This window comes from Castanea sativa, chromosome 2, assembly GCF_040712315.1.
Source record: "Castanea sativa cultivar Marrone di Chiusa Pesio chromosome 2, ASM4071231v1".
Taxonomy (NCBI): Eukaryota; Viridiplantae; Streptophyta; class Magnoliopsida; order Fagales; family Fagaceae; genus Castanea; species Castanea sativa.
This window is the reverse complement of record NC_134014.1, coordinates 26305400-26333233: the sequence shown is the minus strand read 5'-3', so window position 1 is coordinate 26333233 and position 27834 is coordinate 26305400. Positions and strand designations below refer to the sequence as shown.

At 35.6% G+C, this 27834-nt stretch overlaps 1 protein-coding gene and 1 non-coding gene across 2 annotated transcripts; one reads left to right on the top strand and one right to left on the bottom strand.

Moving 5' to 3' along the window:
• Positions 1-20924: 20924 nt before the first annotated feature.
• On the bottom strand, positions 20925-22922 carry LOC142625130 (uncharacterized). The gene has a single exon (XM_075798831.1). The coding sequence runs from the start codon at positions 22920-22922 to the stop codon at positions 20925-20927; it is 1998 nt and encodes a 665-aa protein (XP_075654946.1).
• Positions 22923-22979: 57 nt separating this feature from the next.
• On the top strand, positions 22980-23088 carry LOC142626599 (small nucleolar RNA R71). The gene has a single exon (XR_012842586.1). It is a non-coding gene; the product is annotated as a small nucleolar RNA R71 (small nucleolar RNA).
• Positions 23089-27834: the final 4746 nt, after the last annotated feature.

The following is a 27834-nucleotide window of genomic DNA, read 5'->3' as shown; positions in this document are numbered from 1 at the left end:
TTTGATGTGTCCTATAATATTATAATTCTACACTTAAATGATTCAAATGAATTTGAAAATGAATTAATAAACAATTGGAAAAGAAAATTGAACCTATAAAACCAACTTTTGAAACTCTTAATTTGGGCAATGATGAGCATCCATGTCTAATTAAAATTGGCTCAAACCTAAATGAAAAAGAAAGAAAAGATCTCAAAGAGATTCCCACCGAATTTCAAGAGGTGTTTGCATGATCCTATGAAGATATGCCCAGTATCGATCCCGAGATAGCTCAACATCACATCGACATTCATGCTCACATGGTGCCCGTCAAGTAGAAATTGAGACGTATGAGAAGCAAATGGCCTCTAAAGATCAAAGAAGATGTTACCAAGCAATTGAATGTAGGGTTCATCAAACTCATACACCAAGCCGAGTGGATAGCCAATGTTGTACCCGTACCCAAGAAAGATGAGAAGGTGAAAATGTGTGTAGATTTTAGGGATTTGAAAAAAGCTTGCCTTAAGGATGACTCCCTTCTTCCTCAAATAGATGTCTTAATGGATAATACCGCTGGTAGTGCCTTGATATCTTTCATGGATGGTTTCTCAGAATATAACCAAATCAAGATGGCTCCAAGGGATACGACCAAAACTACCTTCACTAGAGAATGGGGAATCTATTGCTACACCATGATGCTATTCGGGCTCAAGAATGCGGGTGCGACCTACCAAAGAATGGCCACAGCCTTGTTACATGATATGATGCACAATGAGGTAGAAGTGTATGTCGATGATACGATTGTGAAATCCAAGGAGAGAAAGGGTCACATTGTTAGCTTGAGGAAGTTCTTTGAAAGGATCAAGGAGTATAGGTTGAGATTGAACTCGTAGAAATGCACCTTTGGAGTAACCGCAGGGAAGTTGCTAGGCTTTTAGTAAGTGATAGAGGGATAAAAGTTGACCCATCAAAGATCAAATCCATATTAATAATGCCTCCACCAAAGAGTGAGAAGGAGATAAAGGGATTTTTGGGCCAATTACAATACATTAGTCGATTCATTGCCAAATTCACTTCCACTTGTGAGCCCATCTTTAAGCTTTTGAGGAAGAATGAAGCCCATTAATGGAATGATGAATGTCAGAAAGCTTTTGAGCTTGTTAAGGAGTATATCCTCCATCCACCTATCTTAGTACCCTCAATGCATGTAAAACCATTAGTACGGAAGTTGAGACACATCATTCTACCTTTCCAGATATGGGTAGTAGCTTAGATGGATCCATTGAATACTCGTTTGAGAAGCCCACTTTGACAGGAAGATTGTAGAGATGGTTGATCCTACTTCTAGAATTCAATTTGAAGTATGTAGTAAGGAAAATTATTAAAGGGAGTATTGTATCAAGTTTTTTGTGCCGAGAACCCCGCGAAGGAGAGGATGGTAGAGAAAATTTCTCGGATGAGGATATTTTGGATGTTAAGATAGGGCCATGGAAGATGTATTTCGATGGAGCCGTGAACCAATATGGAAATGGGATAGGATTACTCTTGATCACTCCCAAAGAATCTCACATACCTTTAGCGGTTAAGTTGAACTTTAAGCCAACCAATAACATGGCGGAATATGAGGCTTGTATCGCCGCAATGGAAGCTCCTCTAAGAATTGGGGGTGAAAGAGGCCAAGGTCTTTGGAGATTAAACTTTGGTTATAGCTCAAGCATAAAGGTTGTGGAAAATGAACGAGGAGCACTTAAAACCTTATCAGTAGTACTTAGAGGATTTGACCAAAACTTTTGACAGAGTTGAATACACGATCATCCTAGAGCTCATAATCAGTATGCAGACGCCTTAGCTACTTTAGCTTCCATGGTTGAAATACCCGAAGGAGTATGGATGCGACACTTAGAGATTGAAAAAAGTTATGGGATGGTACACAAAGAGAAGGCCAAGGCTTCAGTCTTTGATATAGAAGAGGAACATGTTCCTCGGTATTATGACATTGTGAAATTTTTGGAATTGGGGGTATATCCGAATGGTGCCAACAAGAGAGAGCATTGTTCGATTAGGATGATGGTAATGAAATACATCTTATGTGGAGGTCAACTCTATAGAAAGTAGAAGCAAAAAAAGTTATAGAAGAAATTCATCAAAGGATTTGTAGTGCTCATATGAATGGGAGAATATTAGCCAAGAAGATCTTAAGGATAGGATACTTTTGGACCATGATGAAGATTGATTGTGTAGACTTTGTGAAGAGTTGTCAGAATTGCCAAACACATGTAAATTTGAATCATGTACCACCTAGTGAGCTATACAGCATGACCTCTCCATGGCCTTTCTCAGTCTGAGGCATTGATGTGATTGGAAGGATAGCCCCTAAGGCCTCGAATGGACATGAGTACATCCTAGTGGCAATTGACTACTTCACCAAATGGGCGGAAGCGGCCTTCTACAGTTAAAAGCCAAGCATGTGGCCTGATTCATAGAATATAACATCATTTGCCGATATGGGGTACCCCATTGAGCATCACAAGTCTTCACCACATCGACCACAAACCAATGGGGCCATACAAGTAGCCAATAAGAACATCGAGAACATCCTAGCCGAGATGGTAGTGACATACAAAGACTAGGCCAAGAAACTTCCATCTGCTTTATGAGGTTACAACGCTTCTATCCGTGCGTCAACTTAAGCAACCCCCTACTCCTTGGTCTACAGTAGATAAACAGTACTTCCCATTGAGGTAGAGATACAGTCTTTAAGGGTATTAGTAGAAACTAAGGTCCTAGAGGAAGATTGGGTGGAACAAAATATTAAGCAATTGGCCTTGATAGACGAGAAGAGAGTTAGGGCACGGTACCATGCACAATGGTACTAAAAGAGGATTGCTAGAGCATTTAACAAAAAGGTGAGACCTAGAAACCTTAAAGAAAGGGACTTGGTTCTAAAGGTGCTTAGAGATGAAACTTTTGATCCGAGTGAAAAGATGAAGCCAAGATGGTCTAGTCCTTTTATTATCAAGAAGATCATGTCCGAAGGTGCTATATCTGTCTATTTGTCTATCTATCTACAGGATCATTGGAAGCGCCTCTTCCTCTGTTGATGGCTCAGAGTTAACTCTGAACCTCCCGCACCATCACCACCACCATCATCATCATCCTTGTCATCCCCGCCTCCGTACAGCTATCAAGAGTACTTAGTCAACTCTAGTTTGAGGTTTCCTGCAAGTAAGACAAGCTCCTCATGCTCCTAGACAGAGGCTGAATTTTGAAGGAAAGATTATTAGATCAAGTTTTAGATGCAAGAATAGGGAAAAAAGGAACAAGGATGAAAGAAAACGTACCGCTCGAGTGCCTTTAGGGAAGGGGTACCCCATGACATTTGTATTGCGGCCAACAGTATGCTCCCGAGCAAAGCCATCGGGGCCATAAGCATAGACCAACCAAGGTAAACAAGAAGGATCAATAATAGCACTAGTAGCAAGGCCCTCCTAGCACAAGTGTTTCATTTGAGTGTTACTAAGGTACATGAATGTAGATGATGACTGATTAAAGAGAAATAAGAGATCAAGACCAAATACCAGAGCAAGGATAAAAGGCATGAGGTGAGTCCCACTGAACTCCTCATAATCTGACTTGCCTATAACCCGATCAGTTAAAGGAATGCCTGGCCCCCACTGGCTGTACTCCATATCTATCATTGAACAAGGAGCAAGCATGAACATTAGAGGGTCCACAGGAACCCAATGTGCATCCTCCCTCGCTAGCTGGCAACACACCTACTCCGTCAAATAAATCACCCTTAATCCACCACCCTCAAAGGTTAGGGAGAGACTAGAAGTAACTATGGCAGCTACCTCCAGGCCTAGGTCCGCTAAAGGGGCAGCTCTAGCCCAAGGGCTCCATCTGATTTGTAACAACATATGACGTTAGAAAGAGAACCCTAAAGAAGCATGCAAACAATGGAAAGAGCCTATCTAGGTGAGCCCGAAGTAGAATGATCCTCCTCTAGCAATGAGACCGTACTTCACAGCCCAACACAATAAAAAAATAGTAGTGTACAAGATTCAAAAATTACAATTTGTAAGATAACCGTGTGCAAGATGACAGTGTGCAAGATTTAGAAATAATAGTTTGCAAGATGACAGTTTGCAAGAGGTTATGGTACAGTTCGCAAGATGATAGTTTGCAAGGTTCAGATATGGTATAGTTTGCAAGAGATAGATTGGCAATTTGCAAGACAATAGTTGGCAAGATATGGGTATGAATGCGGTTAGTAAGAATATAGTATATGGTCCTAACCTAGATGGCATGTGGATGTATGACTATAAGAATAAGAATGCATGAACTACAAGAGAAAAAAGAGAGAAACTAACCTTAAGGAGCTTCCAATGCCCCACCAGCTAGCGTAGTGCACCTCGACTAAAAGTGTCCAAAAAGGAGTACAGATAAGCCAAGCATATTGAACCCCAGTTGGCAACTCGGGCCCTTTCAAAGTCTCAAAATAGGGCCAACCACCTCAAAGACAACGTCTACCCACCTATGGCAAATAGGTACACCCCCACCAGGAACAACAGAAAGGCCCTAGCCATCCGAAGGCGCTCCTCAGCCATCTCTTGTGGACGATGCATAAAGTCCGCGTCAAGATTAGTGTAACGGATAGTCTCAATAGCATACCTCCTCCCTAGCAAGTCTGCACCCAACTGAACACTTGACTCATCCTCTAGACTGATCAGGGCTCCATCAAACCGCAAGCCAATTATGCGGTGGAAGTCATAAGGAGTGATAGTCATCTCCTAGCCAGCAATGTGGAAGTTGTGGGTAGTGTCCACACCAGTTCTTACCTAAGGTTTGCCCCAAGACAGCACTAGCAGACCTCTCAGGCATCAAAAGGATGACGAGCTCAAAAACTGCAACATGGACATAGCCCCACACCTCCTCATTTAGAACAGAACACCATACCAAGACCTCGCTGTTGCTTCCCCTACCGGAATATGGGGCTGGGACTTGCAAAAAAGAATGGAAATAGATTCATGGTTAGGTGGAAGAATTGGTGAGAAAATGACATTACGTGCATAATAGGATGAAATGTGACATGAAACATGCGTTTGAGTTCAAAAATTGGTGAAGAATGATGTTAAAATGCCAAATAGATGAGAAAATGGGTAGAAAAGGTGCTAAAATACTAAAGTAGGGTTTTTGCCTAGCGCCATGCATACGCAAGAAGGACCCTACGTACGTATAATACTGCATGCATACACAGCAAATATTATGCGTACACATGAACTGAAGAACTGATACACGCACATATGAACAAGCTTGCGTACGCATGAATTCAGGCGGCATACACGAGAACAAGTTTGCGTACGTAGGCCCGGTTCTACTTATGCAAGAACGAACACCGAAGGTTGCTCTTTGACATTTCCAAGTTTTCTCAACTAGAACTCAGCCTAAACATGTTCCTATCCCTCCTAAAATGTCAGGTTTTCATCTAAACTCATCCCAAAGCAAAGCCCAAGCATTTATAGGCATAAAAATGGATTAAAATAAAAGATCAAAGGAAAACTTGAAATATAAGGAAAGTTTGAAAAACTTACTGATCCAGTCCTTGCACCTTCTGAAATGTGTTTTTGTGATATGTACATCAAAGGAGGGGCCGCCGTTAGCCTTACCGTTCCATTCCAACGGGTGAGATGGAGAATGTTGGTGGAGAGGACATAGGAACTTTTCAGAGACTTGGGTGCCATTAAAGGAAATGAGAGAGTTTGAGAGAGAATTTGAGATGAATAAGAATATGGTAGTCAAATTGTGAGGAAAAAAGAGAGAGGGCAAAAACTTTTAAAGAGAAAAAAAAAAAAAAGAGGGAAGAAGTTGAAGAGTCAAAGAATGTGAAGCGATAAGGGAGATGAAGAGAATGAAAAGATAAAAAAAAAGGTTGGTAACCATTGGAGAAAAATGAAGAGGTGAGAACACACCTAGTGACTAAACTACACGTTGTTCAGGCCTCCCTACTAAACTACGTGTAGTTTAGCAAAAATAAAAATAAAAAATCCCCATAGAGTTCCCATAAGGCTAAATGCAAGGAAAAATTCAAAAATACATCCAAAAAGGGCCAAAAATATCCCTATTGGATCAACATATATCAAAAGCATCCCCAGTGGATCAAAAGCATCAAGAACATTCCCCAGTAGATCGAAATCATCAGAAATATCCCCAGTGGATCAAAGGTACCAAACATTCCTCAATAGACCAGAAATCATCATGAATACTCCTCTATGAGTCAAGATCATCAACTAAATCCAGTATCATAGACGGGTTCCCCCATGGGTCCAAGGCATAGAAGTAGCTCCCTCGAAAGTTGCAAAACAAAATTTCCCCAATAGAGTTTGGTAAAACCCCCTCAAGGGTGGAGTCAACATCAATCCTCAGTGATTTATGAGCAAGAAGAAGATAATCATCTCCTCGGTGGAACGAAGTTTCCCAGTGAACAGCATACCATCAGAAAAATCCCTAGTAACTACCTCCTCCTCAGTGAGTCATGCACCATGAAGACTTCGTGGTAAGTCAGAATCATTACCCAAAGCACTTTTCAACAAAATCATACTCCCCAATGAGTCTTACACATCCCCAGTGGATCTTTCACCCAAAAATAGTCAAGAAAGTCAGAATGCAGATCTTGTGCACATATCCTACATGAATTGAACATGTAGGCACAGATCTTGTACAAGTTAGAGTGGTGCACATATCATCTGGGAGTTGAATATGCAGGCACAAATCTTACACAAATTGAAAAGTCACAAGGAAGATTTTGTGCACATATCCTACTAGAATTGAACATGCAGGCACAAATCTTACACAAGTCAAAAAGTCACAAGGCAAACTTTATGCACATATCCTACCAGAATTGAACATGCAAGCATAGATCTTACACAAGCCAGAAAGTCACAAGGCAGATTTTGTGCACATATCCTACAAGAATTGAATATGCATGCACAAATCCTATACAAGTCAAAAGTTGTGCACATATCCTTCGGGAGTTAAACATGCAAGCACACTATACAAATTTTGCGCACATATACTACGAGAATTGAACAAGCAGGCGCAATAGAAGAGGTAGAGATGAAGATAGAGACCAAGGTTAACCCGAGGTAAGAGCCTCACCAAAACAGGTAGAGATGAAGATAGAAGACAAGTACCACCTGGAGTAGTTTGAGGAAAAAGCCCCAGAAGGACACCAAAGATATATATCCTTTTAAGCTCATAAGAGCACCTTTGTTTGATTGTTTGAGCTCGAAAAAGCACCCATGTTTGATTATTTGACCTCATAAGAGCACCTTTGTTTGATTGTTTGAGCTCATAAGAGCACCTTTGTTTTTCTTTTTAGTGAATCCAAGATAGTGAGTCACTCATCTTTTACTTGCAATCGGTAAAACAAGTTTTGAGATAGTGAACACATCATTGCTCATTTCCCGAGCAACAAAGGTGAGATTTCAAACATAAAAAATCCCACAAAACTCTTCGGAGTTGCACCCCGCCCTATGTATGCGTGATGTGTGTCATGTGCGTGGGTTGGGCCAAGCCATCCATCGAAACAATATGTTTTGTCTCTTATTTTTTTGATTTTGTTAGCAAAGCTCACGAATTAAAAGTGGGGCATCTGTAGACATTATGTATGACTTAATGTTGTGATTAATAAAATTATTTTATTATTATCTAAAATAATGGTAACACGAATATTTGGACAATATCATATAGTCCATGAGATGTATAGTATGTAATTTATGTGATTTAGTAACAGAAGATATAAATCACAAGTTCTTTGTAAACTCAGAATTTTAGTTCGTAGTAGGTGATGAAATTGGTCATTTCACCTGTGAAGACTAACATATCAACTAAGATGATTTGTCTTGATCATGGAAGTGGAGACTTCTAGTTGATATGTTTTAAGTGTTAAGACATACTGAACTGGACCTCTGTGAGATTTATTATTCTACTAACGATTGTTAAATGAATAATAAATTTCACGACTTCTATATACATGAACTCTCAATCCTGAGAGAATAATGAACCTGACCATGAAGTATAGGTTACTTTGATATATCAAGAGTGGGATCTAAAGTCACGATCAAAACTTCAGTATGTTGGGCAGCCACATTTAATGTTGATGGAACATATATTCTTAAGATGGAATTCATAATCTCTTAACGGAGATATAAAATATTCTCTTAAGATAAGTTTAATGGTTTTGGTTATTCAGAGTGTTAGGCCTAACCACTTTAGTAAGAAGTTACTAAAGTATATATTTATGAAATTGGATTTCATAAATATATGATGAATAACTTAAAAGATTAAACCGGATACTCAAAAATTAAGATGTAGTAATCTTTAAAGTGGCAGTCAACATTCATGATTTTGTATTACTACGAATATTTTAATGAAGGGGTTGAACGTATAATAAAGTCTTGGGATATAATTTATCAGTAAGGTCTAGAGTGCAATTATATTTATATAATGGTATTAAATATAATCAATGGTAATTTTGGGCTTGTCAAGAGTTGATAGAAAGGCTCAAAACCCATTAGAGCTAGTGTCTTATTTGTCCCTGTTGGTCCTACTCCAAGCCACATACTAAAGCCCAATTGGAATGGCCCAAAAGGCTAGCCCAATTAGATAGTCAATTATATATAAGAACAGAAACATACAGAATTTTGTAATGTATAAAAATGGTGTGCATGTGAGTGTAAATCACTCTCTTATTCTCCCTTGAACACATATGTATAAACTGATTGAGAGACCACACTTCTTAGGCATAAGTGGAATTGGAGTGAAGGTTAAAAGTGTTCCCAAGTACTTCTAATTTTTAGTTTTAAATTTCACCACACCAAGGTACGCTCTTTTGTTCTTAAATTTTGAAATTTACATAACACATGTTATCAATTGCGAATGAAGTAGATTCGTTAATTTTTCCACTGCGTATGTTTTGTATGCGATACAAACTATGTTTTTCCTACAATTGGTATCAGAGCGGTCTTCAATTTGGAGTTTATCTAACATGTTTTTGTGAGTTTTGGAATCAAAGATAGTTAATTTCATGATGTTAAAAGATTCTACAATCAATTTTTTGCATTGTTATTGAAATTATTGTTTGATAAAAACTAATATTGATGTTATGATGTTGTTTAAGTTTGATATTAAGTATGTTAGATTAAAATTTAAGACTATAGCATCAATGAAATTAAGTTTTGATCTCAATCTCATTCTAATGTGATCAAGAAACTATGTTTTGTTCAAGTGAAACATCAAAAACGGTTACCAGAAAAAATTGAAAATTTTCAGTTTTAATGAGTTTCAACCGATCAAGAATTCCCTTTGATCAATCGAATGTTCCTTTCGATCTATCAAACAGGAATCGAGAATCGATCGAGTCATCTCGAGACTTTGTGATAAATTTCTTCAATTTTTTAATCGATCGAGAATTCCTTTCGCTCGATCGGATTTGCCTTTCGATCAATCGAACAGGAATCGAGAGTCGATCGAGTCATCCAAATACTTCAAAATGAATTTGTTGAACATTTCGACCGATCGAGCAATACATTCGATCAATCGAATGAACTGTTTTTTGAAATTTCACTAAGTGTTAAAACATAGATGAAGAGCAAGGCTATGTGTGATGAGATTACACATGATTTCCAAATAAAAACCTTTCTTTTAAAATATCTAATGGGAGTGAGATACAAGGGTTGGATTTCATAGCCCCCATTATCGGTTCATAGTATTGTGGGTAAGCACCTTGTCTTGGCGTATATGCCTCGTGATCCCAAAGGAGGGTGTTTACTTCATAATACTACAAGATTGAACTTATCCGTTTAAAGTAGTGTGAACAAGCACATCGTCTTGGCGTATATGCCTCGCGATCCCAAAGGTGAGGCTTTTGTTTCATGGTACAACAAGTTTAAATACTATAAAGGAGATGAAATGTGACTACACATGATTCTAGATTATGGTGTACACTAGACTAAGTGTAATGTTAACCTCCCAAATGAGCTATATTTCGTTATTTACTTAGAGGCTAAAGTTAATACAACATATTATTAGTGTTTGATAAGAGTTATCATGATAGCACTAATAATGAAAATAGCTCTCAATCAATCATGTTGTTTATAATATACTTGCTACCAAGGAATTATAAACTTGGGATTGGGTTGTCATTACATATTTTATGTTATGGTTTTATTAAGGTTCCATACTATATTTTTATATGCTAAATTAATAATGTCCAGTCTACTTATTATATTCATGTTTGTTATTTTCAAATTTAAATCATGGCATCTTTTAGCCCACTTGTTACTATTCTTAATCAAAACAAACTACCTGGATCCAACTATGTTAACTGAAAAAGAAACTTGGACATTGTTCTCACTGCAAAAGAGCACAAATTTGTGGTTTATGAACCTTGTCCTAACTTCCCATCATTAGATGCTCCTACTAAGGAAAAACAACGATAAGATCATTGGCAGAATTCTAATGAATAGTCAAGTGTTATATCTAAGCATCTATCTCAAATGTTCTACAGTATTAAATGCAGGATGTAGAACTAGCTTCAGAACTAATGCTAAGTTTGAAGGAAATGTTTGGTGAGCAAGGCCGTTTTGCTAGGCAAGAAACTATGAGGCAGGTTTATAATACCGAAATGTTTGAAAGTACTTCAGTAAGAGAGCATTGTCTTAGGATGATCTCTCATCTAAATACACTGGAGGTTTTAGGTGCCGATATTGATGGAGAATCCTAAGTGGATATGATACTCTAATCACTACCAGAATCATTCAAGGAATTCAGACTTAATTATAACATAAACAAAAAGATTTATACATTGTCTGAATTAATGAATATTTTGGTGGCTGTGGAAGGCATTCTTGGTCTAGTGTTGATGCTAATATAGTTGAAGCTTCTTCTTCTCAACCTAAGTCAAAAGGCAAGGGTAAAAAGAAGAAGAATAAGGACTTCACCAAGCAAGATGGTAAACAAGTTGCCTTAGGAGATGCCAACAAGGGAAAGAAAAAGGACTACGCCAAAGGAAAGTATTTCCATTGTGGTGAGAAAGGTCATTGGAAGAGGAATTGTCCAAAATTCAGAGCTGACAAGAATAAGGGTATGAAAAGTTCATTCTTTCTTGAAATATGATTAATACAAAATCTCACAGATTCTTGGTGTGTGGATTCAGGTTGTACTAATCATATCTGCAATTCTTGCAGGGGTTCCAGGAGACTAGAAAGTTGAATGAAGGGGAAATGTTTCTTACTTTGGCTAATGGGAGCAGAATTCCAGTTATGGCTATTGGAGTGTTTAATTTGTGTTTTGGTTCTAGAGTTTAAATATTGAAAGACTGTTTGTATATACCTAATGTTCTTAGGAATTTAATTTCTGCAACTTATTTAGGTAGACATGGATATTATGTTATCTTGAAAGACAATGTTGTAATGAAAAAAGGATAAAGTGTTTATCTGTTCTGGCAATATTGTTGATAGTCTTTACATTTTAACTCCTGATAAGCATGAATTATACAATTTTGAATTAGATAATTTCTCATGTAAAATCTTTAAAGAGAGTTTCCTTCTACTAATGATGCATATCTTTGGCACTTGGGTTTGGGTCATATTAATTCAAACAAAATTCAAAGACTGATCAAAGGTGGACTCTTAAAGCCATTGAAATTTGATGGATTTTCAGTTTGTGAATCTTGTTTGGAGGGCAAAATGAGCAAAAGACCTTTTAATGCAAAAGGTAGAAGAGCCCAAGAGTTTCTTGAATTAGTTCATACAAATGTATGTAGTCCTATGTCAACCCAAACAAAAGAAGGTTATGAGTACTTCATCACTTTTACGGATGACTACTTAAGATATGGTTATGTGTACCTAATGAGACGAAAGTCCAAAGCCTTTGAAAAGTTCAAAGAGTTTAGGGCTGAAGTTGAGAATCAATTGGGTAAACGCATAAAGGTCATTCGGTCTAATCAAGGTGGAAAATACCTTCTTGGAGATTTCAAGGATTAGTTAACCCAAAATGGGATTGTATCCCAATTGACTGCACTTGGAACCTCTCAAGAGGACTCTTTTAGAAATGGTTAGGTCCATGCTGAGTTATTCAACTATACCAATTTTCTTTTGGAGATATGCACTAAAAATTGCAATGCATATTTCAAATTTAGTTCCATCAAAATCAGTTCCCAACACACCTAAGGAATTGTGGAGTGGGCGCAAGCCTAGTATGAAATACCTCCACATTTAGGGATATCCAGCACATGTGTTGAAAGGGAAGTCTGATAAGTTGGAAGCAAAAACAGAATTATGCATGTTTTTAGGGTATTCAAAGGAAACTAAGGGTTATTTATTCTATAATCATAAGGATAACAAAGTGTTTGTTAGCACCAATGCCATATTTTTGGAAGATGATTATGTAAATAATTTTAATCCTAGAAGTAAAGTTGTCTTGGCTAAAATAGATGAACCTGTAATTAAATAACCAATGGATGAAATTAGGGATGATGTGGCTGTATTAAATACACTACAAGATTCTACTCATGAGATGACTAGTACACAAGTGCCTCGTCATTGTGGGAGAATTGTTCGGCCACCTATAAGATTTATAGGTCTAAGAGAAACTTACGAAGCTATCTTAGAAGAGGATGAATCTTATCCTAACATTTATGAAGAGACAATGAAAGATATAAATGCACATCATTGGGTCAAAGCTATGAAATCAGAATTGGATTCAATGTATTCCAATTAAGTTTGGGATCTTGTAAAGGCGCCTAATGGCATTAAACCTGTTGGCTGCAAATGGATTTACAAGAGGAAGAGAGGGATAGATGGAAAGGTTGAAACCTTTAAAGCAAGGCTAATGGCAAAAGAGTATACACAAAAAGGAGGTTTGATAATGAAGAAACCTTTTCACCAGTAGCTATGCTTAAATCTATCAGAATTCTCTTATCCTTTGCTGCTTATTATAATTATGAGATTTGACAAATGGATGTCAAGACTGCATTTCTTAATGGCAATCTTGAAGAAGAAATCTATATGATACAACCGGAAGGTTTCGCAGCTAAGAACAAAGAGCATATGGTATGCAAGTTGAAAAGGTCCATTTATGGACTTAAGCAAGCATCTAGATAATGGAACATCAGATTTGATCAAACAATCAAGTCATACGATTTTGAACAAAATCTAGATGAACCATGTGTGTACAAAAGATATCGAGATAAAGTAGTAGTGTTCCTAATGCTTTATGTTGATGATATTCTACTCATTGGAAATGATGTAGGGGTAATGTCATCAGTAAAGATTTGGCTGTCAAGCCAATTTGATATGAAGGACTTGGGTGAAGCTAATTTTATTCTAGGGATCAAGCTTTGGCGAGATCACAAGAATAGAATATTAGGCTTATCTTAAACAGGGTATATAGATAAGGTTCTAGAACGGTTTAGCATGTAAATTTCCAAAAGAGGATTACTCTCTTTCAGACATGGACTTCATTTGTCTGATGATCAAAGGCCTAAGACTCTTAAGAAAGAAAATATGAAGAGACAAATTCCTTATGCTTTCATAATGGGAAGTCTCATGTATGTCATGCTTTGTATTAAACCAGATATCTGTTATTTAATTGGCATGGTCAGCCAATATCAATCAAATTCAGGATTTAAAACATTGGCAAGCTATAAAGCATATTCTTAAGTATCTAAGGAGAACAAGAGATTATATGCTTGTTTACCATAGTAAGGATTTGATTCTCATTGGTTATACAGATTTAGATTTTCAATCAGGTCTTGATTTCAGAAAGTCTACTTTAGGTTGTGTGTTCACCTTGGGAGATGGAGCCATAAGTTGGAGAAATGTTAAGCAATCTTGTATTGTCAACTCCACCATGGAAGCTGAATATGTTGCTGCTTATGAAGCAGCAAAAGAAGTTGTTTGGCTCAAGAAATTTATTTATGATCTTGGTGTTATGAGAATGGAGCAAGTTCCTATCACATTTTTCTGTGACAATAGTGGAGTGGTTGCATAATCTAATGATCCAAGAAATCACAAGAAAGGAAAGCATATTGAAAGAAAGTACCGCATCATTCTAGATATTGTTGCTAGAGGAGATGTAGTAGTAGCAAAGATTGATAGTGCAAATAATCTAGCAGATCCCTTTACCAAAGCCTTGCCCCAAAGGACTTTTGAGTCACATTTGGAGTGAATGGGAGTTAGATTAATGCACAATAGTCTTTAGGAAAAGTGGGAGATTGTTAGGATATGTTCCCTTTATATCCTATTGTATGATGCTATGTATGACATTATGTATGATATTATGTTGTGATTAATAAAGTTATTTTATTATTATCTAAAATAATGGTAACATGAATATTTGGACATTATCATATAGTCCATGAGATGCATAGTATGTGATTTATGTGATTTAGTCACAGAAGATATAAATCACAAGTTCTTTGTAAATTCAGAATTTTAGTTCATAGTCGGTGATGAAATTGGGCATTTCATTTGCGAAGACTATAACATATCAACTAAGATGATTTGTCTTGATCATGGAAGTGGAGACTTCTAGTTGATATGTTCTAAGTGTTAAGACATATTGAACCTGCTGTGAGATTTATTATTCTACTAACGACTGTCAAATGAATAATAAATCTCAGGACTTCTATTTATATGAACTCTCAATCTTGAGAGAATAATGAACATGATCATGAAGTGTAGGTTGCTTTGATATATCAAGAGTGAGATTTAAAGTTACGATCAAAACCTCAGTATGTTAGGCAGCCACATTTGATGTTGATGGAACATATATTCTCAAGATGAAATTCATAATCTCTTAACGAGGATATAAAATATTCCCTTGAGATAAATTTAATGGGTTTGGTTATTTAAAGTGTTAGGCCTAACCATTTTAGTAAGAAATTACTAAAGTATATATTTATGAAATTGGATTTCATAAATATATGATAAATAACTTAAATGATTAAACCGGGTGCTCAAGAATTAAGATGTAGTAATCTTTAAAGTGGCAGCCAACATTGATGACTTTGTATTACTACGAATATTTTAATAAAGGGGTTGAATGTATAATAAAGTCTTGGAATATAATTTATTAATAAAGCCTAGAGTACAATTATATTTATACAGTGGTATTAAATATAATTAATGGTAATTTTGTGATTGTCAAGAGTTGATAGAATAACCCAAAACCCATTGGAGCCAGTGTCTTATTTGTCCCTTTTGGTCCCACTCCAAGCCACATACCAAAGCCTAATTGAAATGGCTCAAAAGGCTAGCCCAATTAGATAGTCAGTTATATATAAGAAGAGAAACATACAAAATTTTGTAATGTATGAAAATGGTGTGTATGTGAGTGTAAGCCACTCTCTTATTCTCCCTTGAACATATACGTATAAACTAATTGAGAAACCACACTTCTTGGGCATAAGTGGAATTAGAATGAAGATTAAAAGTGTTCTCAAGTACTTCTAATTTTTAGTTTTGAATTTCACCACACCAAGATACGCTTGCTTGTTCTTAAATTCTGAAATTTACATAGCACATATTATCAATTGCGAACGAAGTGGATCCATTAATTTTTCCGCTACGCATGTTTTGTATGCGATACAAACTATATTTTTCCTACACATATATCATTAACTTCATATAATGAGTTGCTTATGCTCTCTTGCAAAGTTTCACACACAACACTCATACTATTTGCTACTATTGATACTATTGTACAAGTACAATGTGATTTAGTCATCACAAGGAATACATATGGTAGTATATGCTCTCTAAACTATCTAAACTAATTTTTGAAATAAAATTGGCTAGAATTGTTTAGTGCGTTTTTGATCTAGGAATGCTTTGCATCTAGAGTTGATGATGTGTTTGACTGCTTAACATGCTCTTTGATTGCTTGTTTTGGTGTCTATCTTGATTGCATTCATCTCTTGTTGTTTTCCTCCTTGAAAAACAACTTTACTAATCTCTCAATAAAAGCTCGACAGCAACTCGACAACACCTCCTCGATTTATCAAAAATTTCTGGGTTTTCTCGATACCTCTCAACAAATAGCCCGATCCATCGAGCCTTTTCTCTAAAGTCTCCATCTACTCGATTGCTACTCGAAACCTCCTTGATCTATTAAGACTATTTTACTGTCAATACCTCCTCGATCTATCGAGATTTAGTTCTCAACACCTCCTCAATACCTTCTCGATCTATCGATCTGCCTGTTTCTATATATACTTGAGGTTCGACTCAGTTTGCTCTTTACTCAAATATCCCAATTCTTTTCTCTTTTCTCTCAACCCAAACACCATTCCTTCATCGACCTTATCCTAGCATCAATTTTTTGGTAAGTCTCTCTAAACACTCTGTCTCTTTATTTTTCATTTTTCATGCATTTTTTGTGACCTAGGTTTTAGGTTTTAGTTTTTTTGGGGGGGGGGGGGTTGTGGTTTTGCTAAGTTTTTTGGGTTGGGTTCTGTTAAGATGATCCCACATGCTCATGCATTGCATTCTATGTTCATTATAACAATATTTCATGCATTCTAGGATTGTGTGACTAATTATACCTTGCGGGTGTTGTAGTTTGGATTGGGTTTTTACCCATGATGCAATTTTCTTTAACACGTAACTTGTTCATGCATTGCACTTCGTTCTTTTCTTCTCTCCTATGCCTTATACTCCTGCTATGTTCCTCTGTTTCTCTTCTCTCTCTTGGTTTAGTTTCTTTCTCATGGCACCCAAAAAGTCTATTCGCTCCAAGAACCCGATGAAATGTCATGTTTCTTCTTCTTCTGCTCCCTCTCTTCCTGATTCTGTGAGGTTTCATTATGAGAAGGCGAGAGATGACTTCATTAAGAACTCCTTTGACCAGGCGATTCATTTGGAATGCCAGCTCATTCTGTCTGACTTGCTAGACACTCCTCTACCCGGTGCATTTAGCTCTTGAGGTTGGGCTTCTCTATGTGAGATACCCAAGAGGTGTCCCGATGTGTTCACTCAGAAGTTTCACTCCAACATGCACACCATCGATACCTCTATACCTAGGTTTACTACGATATTCCGAGGTAGATGTATCGTAGCCACCCTAAAGTTCATTTCCGTGGTACTACATGTTCATAGGGTTGATCATCTTAATTACCCTAGTCACCGTCTTCTCAATTTTGTTTCTCGAGATAAGATGGCCTCAATCTTCTATGAGAATGCCATGGTGTGGGGAGAAATGCTAAATTTCTCCACCACTGAGTTTGCTAAGAGTCCAAGTGTTGTGAAATTTTAAAATACTCGCAAGTGTACGAACCGTACCGAAGTATAGTTTGACAAGAACGAGGTCGAACCCACAGGGACTTGAATGAACGTAGGAAAATTAATCAAATCTTAACCAAATTAATCCTAATCTAGTTTAATAAAAATTGGTTGTTTTGAAATTAAATAAACTTAGCAAATGGTAAAACTAAGCAAAAGATATAAAGCAATAAAAAGATGTAAACAATCAAGGGAAAGGAATTAAGGTTTTGGAATCCGCCTTGTAAGTCATATCAGCATATATTTATGATCATTAATTTTTTCCAACTACTACATGATAATCTAGAAATCAATCTTGCTATCATGGAAAATATTCTCATTAAAATCCTTATTTAAAAATCAAAAGCATGTTCTTCTTCGCTTCTTAAGCATAAAATCAAATCATCAATTGTATCTATAGCCAAACAAATCACAAGATTTATCCAATTCTAAAAATCAAATCATAAATTGCATCCATTGACAGATAAATCACAAGCGATATCCAATTTTATAATCAAGAATTAATAAACCAAGCATTCAATTAATTAAGACAAATCCTAAATCATGAGAAAAACATGATTGAACTCATATCTAGAATCTCATCTTAGTCAATTGATATGAAGCAAGAACAATTTAAATCATTAAAGAACAACTATTGTGGGAAAAATCAAATCACATAAATATTACTAATAATCCTTAACAAGGTTTCATCTTCAACCCTAATTATAAATTTAGCTACTCATAGTAATTAAAATAAAACACAAGAATAAAATACTAAACATTTAAACTAGACAAATAAAATAAAACTAACTGTCATGGAAGAAAACCAAAGAAGTAGCCACACTCTCTATGTTCAGCCCCCAGCCCTAGCACTAGCCCCCCTTGAATTTTGCCCTAAAGAGCCTTTAAATAGGTCAAGAAATCCTATTACAAGTTGAATTCCCGTTTGGGAAAAATTTCAGATTTTTAGGCTTCACTTAACCGACAATTTTGGCCCATTTAACGTCAGAATTTGGACTTTTGGTAAACTAAAAAGTTGTAGCCCTTTGAGTTAAATTTCTAGCCCAACTTGAATCATATCGATTGGACATCAGAGCCGAAAGTTATGCCAAAAATACTAACTAATGTGCAGGCTGGAATCCTAATCCGAATTGAACTTGGATTTGATGCAAATTTCCTTTGATTCCCTGCTCCAATTGGACTTAAATTTAATTGGGTTGGCCTTCTTTAACTTCAGCATGGCCCTTGTAAAAGTAAAGTCCATTAACTTTCTTCTTTGCACAAATCCACTTATTTAATTTCATTCTCCTACAAAAGATAAATTCACGCAATAAGATTCAATTAAGCATAAAATTGATTATTCACCATTATTCCAAAACCAAATATAAAATGCATGAATTACCTCAAAATAAGTATGATAATGCCTTCTAACAATGATATAAATATGCAAAATTAAGCTATTATCAATGCACATCAAATATCCCCAAACCTACATTTTGCTAGTCCTCGAGCAAAATAGATAAAGAGTAAAACAAAACAAAGGAATTAAAAACAAAGAAAAAAAAAATCCTAACTAATCCACTTTCGCTGGAAATTTCGATTGCATTTAGCGTATGTAACGAGCCTTTAAACTCCTAGCTTACACTAGTGGACGAGTTGTAGTCTCATGAGGGTTTGCAGGGAATATACCCACAAAATTCTGAGAATGAATACTAAAATAAACAAAACAAAGAAAATCAAACTTTTTTTTTTTTCAATTGCCTTTTGCAAAGAGGATTAGTTCAAGTTCAAAAATACTACAAATGCTAAAGAAATTTCTCATGCCATCAAAACTCAATGTGAGTGAAAAGTGGTAGCCAACCCAAACATACTCTTAGTTTTAGAATAAACTTGTCTCGAATCTCTATTTGAAAGTATGTTTCAACTCAAATCTTTCCGGTGTTATCACTCAACAAATAAAATCACTCTGAAATGGGGTGTAACACTCTCAACAACATATGTGAGCGGAATAATGTAAGCAAAATCAAATACCTCACATATAAATCACATGAAAAACGCTTAATCAAAAAAGAACAAGTAGTCTCATGAAAGGATGCCAAAAATATTTATACCGCACCTTTTTCTTCTCAGTCATATCAATATCTGAACTACATAATCTTTAAGATCAAATAAGGACTTTATTAGGACGTAATCTAGGGTAAAAACAAAGGGAATGAAATAAAAATGGGTGAAGGTAAATATAAGAAGTGTTTTCAAAATAGTTGGAATGTCAACACTTTTTGGAATTTTCATTCAACATTTTTTTTTTCAACTCATCCTCTTCAAAGTAGTACTCCTTCCTTACATCTCACTTCTCAAAATTTGATGAAAACCCTTTTTATTTTCTTCTTTTTGACACTTTTCCTCTTTTTTTCTTTTTTCTTTGTTCTTGAAATTTTTTTTTCTTTCTTTGACTTTTTTTTTCCTTCCTTCTTTGAATTCTTACACAAACCACCATATTGAAACAAACTGATCAAATTCTATCTTGAAACACTATGGATAAGGGCTTTAGAAAGAAAGGCTAATTAAAAGGCTCAATGGGGTGACTAGCGATAATGTATCAAGAAAGCAAAAGAAAAACACATATATGGCTCAAAGTACACAAAAATGGCCTAATCTCATCTCTCAAAGACTAATATAGTTCATTCAACATCAATGACTTCAAAAGATTCAAGTGTGGCATAAAATTAGATTTTTTTTCTTGGCCAAAAGAAAGAAAAATGAGACTACAACAAGGAAAACATGTTATGCACTTCCAAATGAACTTTAAGATTAGAAACAATAAATAGCCCTAAAAAAATAATGATTGGCTCAATGATTGGCTCAAAACTCACAAGGGTTACAGTCTCCACATTGTTATCATCAAGATTTTCTAATCATTTTTATCCTTCAACAACAAGTTGTGTCTGAGTGGCTACGTGCATGTGCAATGAATTGAGCATGAAAGCAATGAAATTCTTTAAGCAAGAGTAGTATAACAAACTCAAAACATAGACCTCAAGCTAGGCAAAAATTTTTTTTTTTTTTTTTTAAGACTAAACAAAACACAACAGAAAGATAGAAATCTATATACATCCCCCCCAAACCTAAACCAAACATTGCCTCAATGTTAAAAATGATACTCTCAAATATATGTCTTGAATGAAAAGAGAGCCAAAAAAAAATTAATATGCAACATGAGAACCAAGTAGAAAGAAGTAAGGTAAGGAGAAGGAGGAGACGTACCTTGATCAAGCTGATTGTTATAAATTTTAATTTCTGTCAAATATCAGCTAGAACAAAAGAGAATAAAACTAAACAAGAAAATAAACACAAATATTAATCTAAAAACAGAAAATAAACAAGATTTTTTTTTTTTTTTTGCAAAAAGATTTAACACAACTGGAGATCAATCCTGATAAACAGGACCATCCAAACCTCAACAACACCATGGAGATAAATAATGCATATTATGAATGGACTAGTCCAATGAGATTGTAACTTACCTGGATCAAAAACATGTTGGGAAGCTTTTACAGTGTCTTCCAAGTGAATTCTTTGCATAACCATAGAAGAACGAATACTCTTAATATCAGCAATTTTTCAACCTATAGCTTCCTTGTGTTCTTGAGGTATACTTATCAATTGGTGTTCCCATAAGTCATCCAACTTTGGTGGTTTTACAGTAGATGGGAGTGGAGATGAAGAAAGTGGAAAAGGGACCACTTTTGGCTGCCAGCTATCAGTACTTAAGAGAGGAACAGAATCCAACAATGCATTGACTTCCTCAATTGATTTTTCAATATCCAAATTGCAATAAAAAAGGGTTAAGCAATCCTTTAGGGGATCCTCACAACTTGATTGTATGAGAGTATCATAGACTAGGTTCCCAATCATGTTAACCTCACATATATTCTCATTATCTGGTACTTGCTTACTTATGTCAAAGAGATTAAGCTCAACAGTCATATTTTTAAAAGAAATCTTCATCACACCACTTCGACAATTGATCAAAGCATTGGATGTGACTAAGAAAGGGCAACCCAAAATGACATGGATTTGTGTACTGGCATTTAGAGCAGGCTCAGTGTCTAACACAACAAAATCAACAGGAAAATAGAATGCATCTACCTTAATCAGCACATCCTCAACAATACCTCTAGGGATTTTCATAGACCTATCAGCTAATTGAAGTGTCATGGTTGTTGGTTTTAACTCCCTCAAACCTAGCTGTAAATAAACTAAATATGGCATTAAGTTCATACTTGCCCCCAAATCTAGCAAAGCTCGCTCATTGAGGTGATCCCCAATCTTGCATGAAATTGTAGGAGATCCTGGGTCCTTACATTTTACTGGATATTTATTCTGAATGATTGAACTGACTTGCTCAGTCAAAAATGCCTTTTTAGGGACATTTTTCTTTCTCTTCATTGTCACAAGATCTTTTAGAAACTTGGCATAAGCAGGAACTTGCTGAATTGCATCAAGAAATGGAATGTTTATTTGCACTTGCTTAAAAACCTCTAAAATATCTCCAAATTGTGCACTTTTCTGAGGATTGATTAACCTTTGAGGAAATGGAGCTTTAGGGACAAAACTCTTATCAAGGGGGAAACTAAGATCCTGAATTGGAATGGAGACTGGGTTGTCCTTCTTTTCTCCATGATCATCATGTGAACTATGAGTATCTTTTTCCTTTAACACAATATTTTCATCGTCCTCCACTTCTGGCATTTTCACTTGATTATCAACTTGCTTACCAGACCTAAGGGTAGTAATAGACTGAATATGTTCTTGTCCATGAGTAGAACTAGAAGAACCATTGATGGCATATTGTCCTTTTGGGTTAGGTATAGGTTGACTAAGAAACTTTCCTTTTTCCCTCTCTCCAACTTGGGTTACTAACTGGACAATTTGATTTTCCAACTTTGAAATAGCTTGAGTATTCAAATGGGTGGAATTTTTTATCTCTTGAATGGCTTGGCTAGTTGATTGCATGAAAGTTTTGAGAGACTCCTCCAAAGATGATTGTTGTTTTGGTGGTGCTACAAACTTAGGAGGTGATTGAGGAATGGGAGGATATGCTTGAGTGGGTGGACGAAATTGACTTTGTTGATGCACTTGTTGTCCACCTACATTTGTGGGAGGCTGATTTTGCCTCCATGAGAAATTAGGATGGTTCCTCCAATTTGGATTGTATGTCTCTGAAAATGGACTAGCAAATGGTTTTCCATAATTATTCAGTGAATTTGCTTGCTCAGTATAAAAATCAGGGTACCCAACTGCAGAGGGACACATTTGTGTTGTATGCATAAGACTTGCACAAATAGAGCATGTTTCACTTTGAACATGATTGACAGAATTCATCCCTCTACCTAAAGCTAAAGCCTCAACCTTATGAGTAAGATTGTCCAACCTAGCTGTTATGTCTAAATCTTCACTAACTTCATACAATCCTCCTTTCTTAATTGCAAGGGCAGATCTCTCTTTACGGTTGGAAAAATCCCATTGTTGTGAACTTTCAGAAAAATTCTCAAGAAATTTGTATACCTCATCATCTACAAGACTCAAAAATCCACCACCATTCATGGACTCAATCATGTTACGATTTGCTGAGTCAAACCATTATAAAAATATTGAACTAGTCTCCATGTTTCAAAACCATGATGGGGACACTTTAAGATCAAGTCCTTAAATCTCTCCCAACTCTCATAAAATTTCTCTTGTTCATCCTGATAAAAATCTGCAATTTCTCTCCTCAAAGCATTGGTCTTGGCCATTGGGAAAAATTTAGAGAGGAATTTTGTGACCAATAGTTCCCATGAAGTGATAGATCCAGGTGACAACAAATTAAGCCATGCTTTTGCCTTATCCTTCAAGAGAAAGGGAATAAACGCAAGCGAACAGAGTCATCAGTGAAATTTTGGAACTTACAAGTAGCACAAATCTAAAGAAAATCCTTCAGATGCATATAAGGATCTTCTCTATCCAATCCATGAAAAGTAGGTAGAAGATGGATTATATGTGGCTTTAACTCAAAATGTGCAACAATGGTTGCAGGCAATACTATGCAAGATGGAGGGTTGGTGGTTATGGGTGAGAACAACTCCCTAAGAGTTTTTGAATCATCTCCTGTTTCTCAAATTGTGGATGAATAATCAAAACTAACAAGACGATTATCTTTATCACGTATCCAAGTTCTCATACACCATGCACAAAGAAATAATTTTTTTTAAATAAAATAAAATTTAACTACAACTAGTAGAATAAAAAAATTCAATTAAGACTTAATTTATTTTCCTAACCAAGTCCCCGGCAACGGCGCCAAAAACTTGTTGTGAAATTTTAAAATACTCGCAAGTGTACAAACCGTACCGAAGTATAGTTTGACAAGAACGAAGTCGAACCCACAAGGACTTGAATGAACGTAGGAAAATTAATCAAATCTTAACCAAATTAATCCTAATCTAGTTTAATAAAAATTGGTTATTTTGAAATAAATAAACTAAGCAAATAGTAAAACTAAGCAAAAGATATAAAGCAATAAAAAGATGTAAACAATCAAGGGAAAGGAATTAAGGTTTTGGAATCCGCCTTGTAAGTCATATCAGCATATATTTATGATCATTAATTTTTCTCAACTACTACATGATAATCTAGAAATCAATCTTGCTATCATGGAAAATATTCTCATTAAAATCCTTATTTTAAAAATCAAAAGCATGTTCTTCTTCGCTTCTTAAGTATAAAATCAAATCATCAATTGTATCTATAGCCAAAAAAATCACAAGATATATCCAATTCTAAAAATCAAATCATAAATTGTATCCATTGACAGATAAATCACAAGCGATGTCCAATTTTATAATCAAGAATTAATAAACCAAGCATTCAATTAATTAAGACAAATCCTAAATCATGAGAAAAACATGATTGAACTCATATCTAGAATCTCATCTTAGTCAATTGATATGAAGGAAGAACAATTTAAATCATTAAAGAACAACTATTGTAGGAAAAATCAAATCACATAAATATTACTAATAATCCTTAACAAGGTTTCATCCTCAACCCTAATTATAAATTTAGCTACTCATAGTAATTAAAATAAAACACAAGAATAAAATACTAAACATTAAACTAGACAAATAAAATAAAACTAACTGTCATGGAAGAAAACCAAAGAAGTAGCCGCACTCTCTATGTTCAACCCCCAGCCCTAGCACTAGCCCCCCTTGAATTTTGCCCTAAAGAGCCTTTAAATAGGTCAAGGAATCCTATTACAAGTTAAACTCCCGTTTGAGGAAAATTCCAGATTTTTAGGCTTCACTTAACCGACAATTTTGGCCCATTTAACGTCAGAATTCGGACTTTTGGTAAACTACAAAGTTGTAGCCCTTTAAGTTAAATTTCCAGCACAACTTGAATCATCTCGGTTGGACATCTGACCCAAAAGTTATGCCAAAAATACTAACTAATGTGCAGGCTGGAATCCTAATCCGAATTGAACTTGGATTTTATGCAAATTTCCTTTGATTCCCTGCTCCAATTGGACTTAAATTTAATTGGGTTGGCCTTCTTTAACTTCATCATGGCCCTTGTAAAAGTAAAGTCCATTAGCTTTCTTCTTTGCACAAATCCACTTATTTAATTCCATTCTCCTACAAAAGACAAATTCACGCAATAAGATTCAATTAAGCACAAAATTGATTATTCACCATTATTCCAAAACCAAATATAAAATGCATGAATTACCTCAAAATAAGTATGATAATGCTTTCTAACAATGATATAAATATGCAAAATTAAGCTATTATCAATGCACATCACCAAGGATCCTTAATATGGTGATGACATTTGTTCTCACTTCACAGTCTCACTATAACACTGTCACTGAGCCTTGTGCTCGCTTTCTTCTTTCTCTCGTGGAAGATCTTTCTATAGGTTTTCCTTCACACATGATAGAATCTATGATTGATTGCTATTGAGACACTACCACACATGATAACTAATCTTTCCTTCAGCTATCACACACATCCTTTCACACATGCACATCATTATTCCTCTCTCTTCACCTTTCTATGTCATGGGTGCCATCAGCAAGAAATCTATTTAGAGGAGTGATGCACAACTGGCTACTAAGTGACCTTGTGTGGAGTTTACTTTGGCAGATGCTACTCCTGCCTCTAGACCCTCTTCCTCATCTGCTCCTCTCTCTTCTTCTTTTGGAGCTGAGGTCTCTCTCATTACCATCATGGATCAGCTTCAACTCATATGTGCTGATTTTGGTAGTCATCTTGACCATCTTTCTAATGAGATGTGTCTAATAAACACCAGGATTGGTCACATCACTCGCTGCCAGTCTCGCGTTGGTGGTTTTGCTCCTTCTCCCTCACTCGAGCCAGCTAAGTCTTCTTTAGACGGTGGAGATGATGATGATAATGCTTCTTGCTCTGAGATTGATGATGAGATGACGGCCGATCAGTGATTCACCCTTTGTCACTCGTGACAAAAAGGGGGAGTAGTTTTGTATATGAGAGTAGTCTTTTTTTTTTTTGGATAGCTAGCATAAGGATAGACTAGTTAGGGGGAGAGTGTGTTTTAAGGGATGCAGTAAGGTTTTGTTGTTTCTTATCTCACTTCATGTACCTTGGTCTTGTGACCTTTTTACTCATACATTGATGTAGTTATGTATGTTTCTTCACCCTTGTCTAACATGTGTCGTTTCTTTTCTCTTTATACACATGTTTCTTCTTATATAACTTGTCAATGTTTCACACTTGATGCTTGATGAATCTTGTTTAAGTGTTTCAAATAAGACAGGTTGCAAGTCTATCATCCCATAATCTCTTTTCTTGCAAAGTTTTTCAAGAGCTCATTGTATTAGTTAGGCTTATGTACTTTTGGCTTTTTGTATTAGTTATGGAGTTGCTGCTTTATACTTCTCTCATAATTATGCTTGTGGTTTTGTCATGGATTGCCAAAGAGGGAGATTGTTAGGGTCATATTTTATGTACTTGGCTAATCATTTGACAAAATGCATTTTACTTGTAATTGGGTAGATCTAAGATGGGTTTAATACATCAAGAAATATGTTTTTCAAAACATATCAAGTGTTCGTATTTAAAGTTATGAGGATTGGTCTAAGAAACAAATGGAGAAAAGCTGTTCATTAAGTCTCGACAGATAGCTCGACAAATGCCTGCTATCAAGACTTAATGTGAAGCTTGATAGATAGCTCAACAGCAGCTCGATCTATCGAGAACTACGATTTTCAATTTTCTAGATCTGAATTTTGGCCCAGGCTTTTGTATTTGTTTAGGATTTCTTTTCTCACAACCCCTAAACATATATAAGGCTTATTTTAAACGCTGTCAACACACAGATGTAGAGACCTAGAGACTTAGTTTCTTTGTGAAAAGCTATTGCGTATGTACTCCATAGAGTTTTGTAACCAAGTACTTCCTGATCTTCATTGTTGATGAAGTGGAGAACTTTGCAACCAACAACATCGTTCAAGTTGCTGGAGTTAGTCATGTACTGAGATTCGTGCAAAATGTTAGCCACAAATTGGAGATTTGTGCATCAAGGGAAAGAAGACTACTATAAGATCAAGTTTAATTACTTATTAGAGCGAAGGTTCAATTATAGGTTGGTACTTCGAGATAGGCCAAGGTAGTTGGTAAGATTCCTAATACTTGAAACCGCTTGATTATAAATTAGTGGATTCTTAGGAGTGGTAATCTTAAAATCACACGATGAAGTTTTTGCCTTGTGAGAGGTTTTTCTCATTTGTCAAAAAATCACCGTGTCAATTTAATTTCCACTGCATTTACTTTAATTGGCGATTTGTTGGTACCTGCACGATTTGCATGCAATTGAACCTACTTAATCAACTTGGGCAATTGAATTAATTAACTAGGGTCAAGTTATTTTAACTCAACAATCTCAATCTTGGTTTTATGATTGGTTTAATTGTTTCATCTCAAGATTTCCATTGTTTTTATTACTTCTATGTACAATTTGTATTTTATCAAAGAATCATGTTTTTATGTTTTTTTTATTCTGAAGCTAGTACGTGAATGCTATATTGTTCTTCTATTTTTTCCCCTTTCTATAACATATAAATGTTAATTTGTAATATATATTTTTCCTATAATTTTATTTATGAATTAAATTTTCATGAATGTTTTGCTTCTAGTTTATTCCCTAAGCATGGAGTCTGCTTTTTATGCAAGATTGAGATGAAGATTAATTTTATCACAAAAGAGAAACAAAAGGAGTACGATATTAAGATATTAAAAAAAATATTTTTCTTTAAAAAATTAAAATTTCTTCTTCTGATAATGCGTCACTCATAATTGATATGTAACCTAGGCCAATCAAGAACAAGAGATGAAGAGCCATTTGAAAGGAGTATTTGACATAGAAAATATAAAACTAATGATGAAAGTAGAAGTCCATTAGTGAATATCTTGGCAAAAACAACCGTCAATGAAGATGGTACTATTAC

Bases quoted from the DNA above. Each gene is read 5' to 3' on its own strand.
- LOC142625130 (XM_075798831.1), bottom strand. From the start codon at position 22,922: ATGATTGAGTCCATGAATGGTGGTGGATTTTTGAGTCTTGTAGATGAT.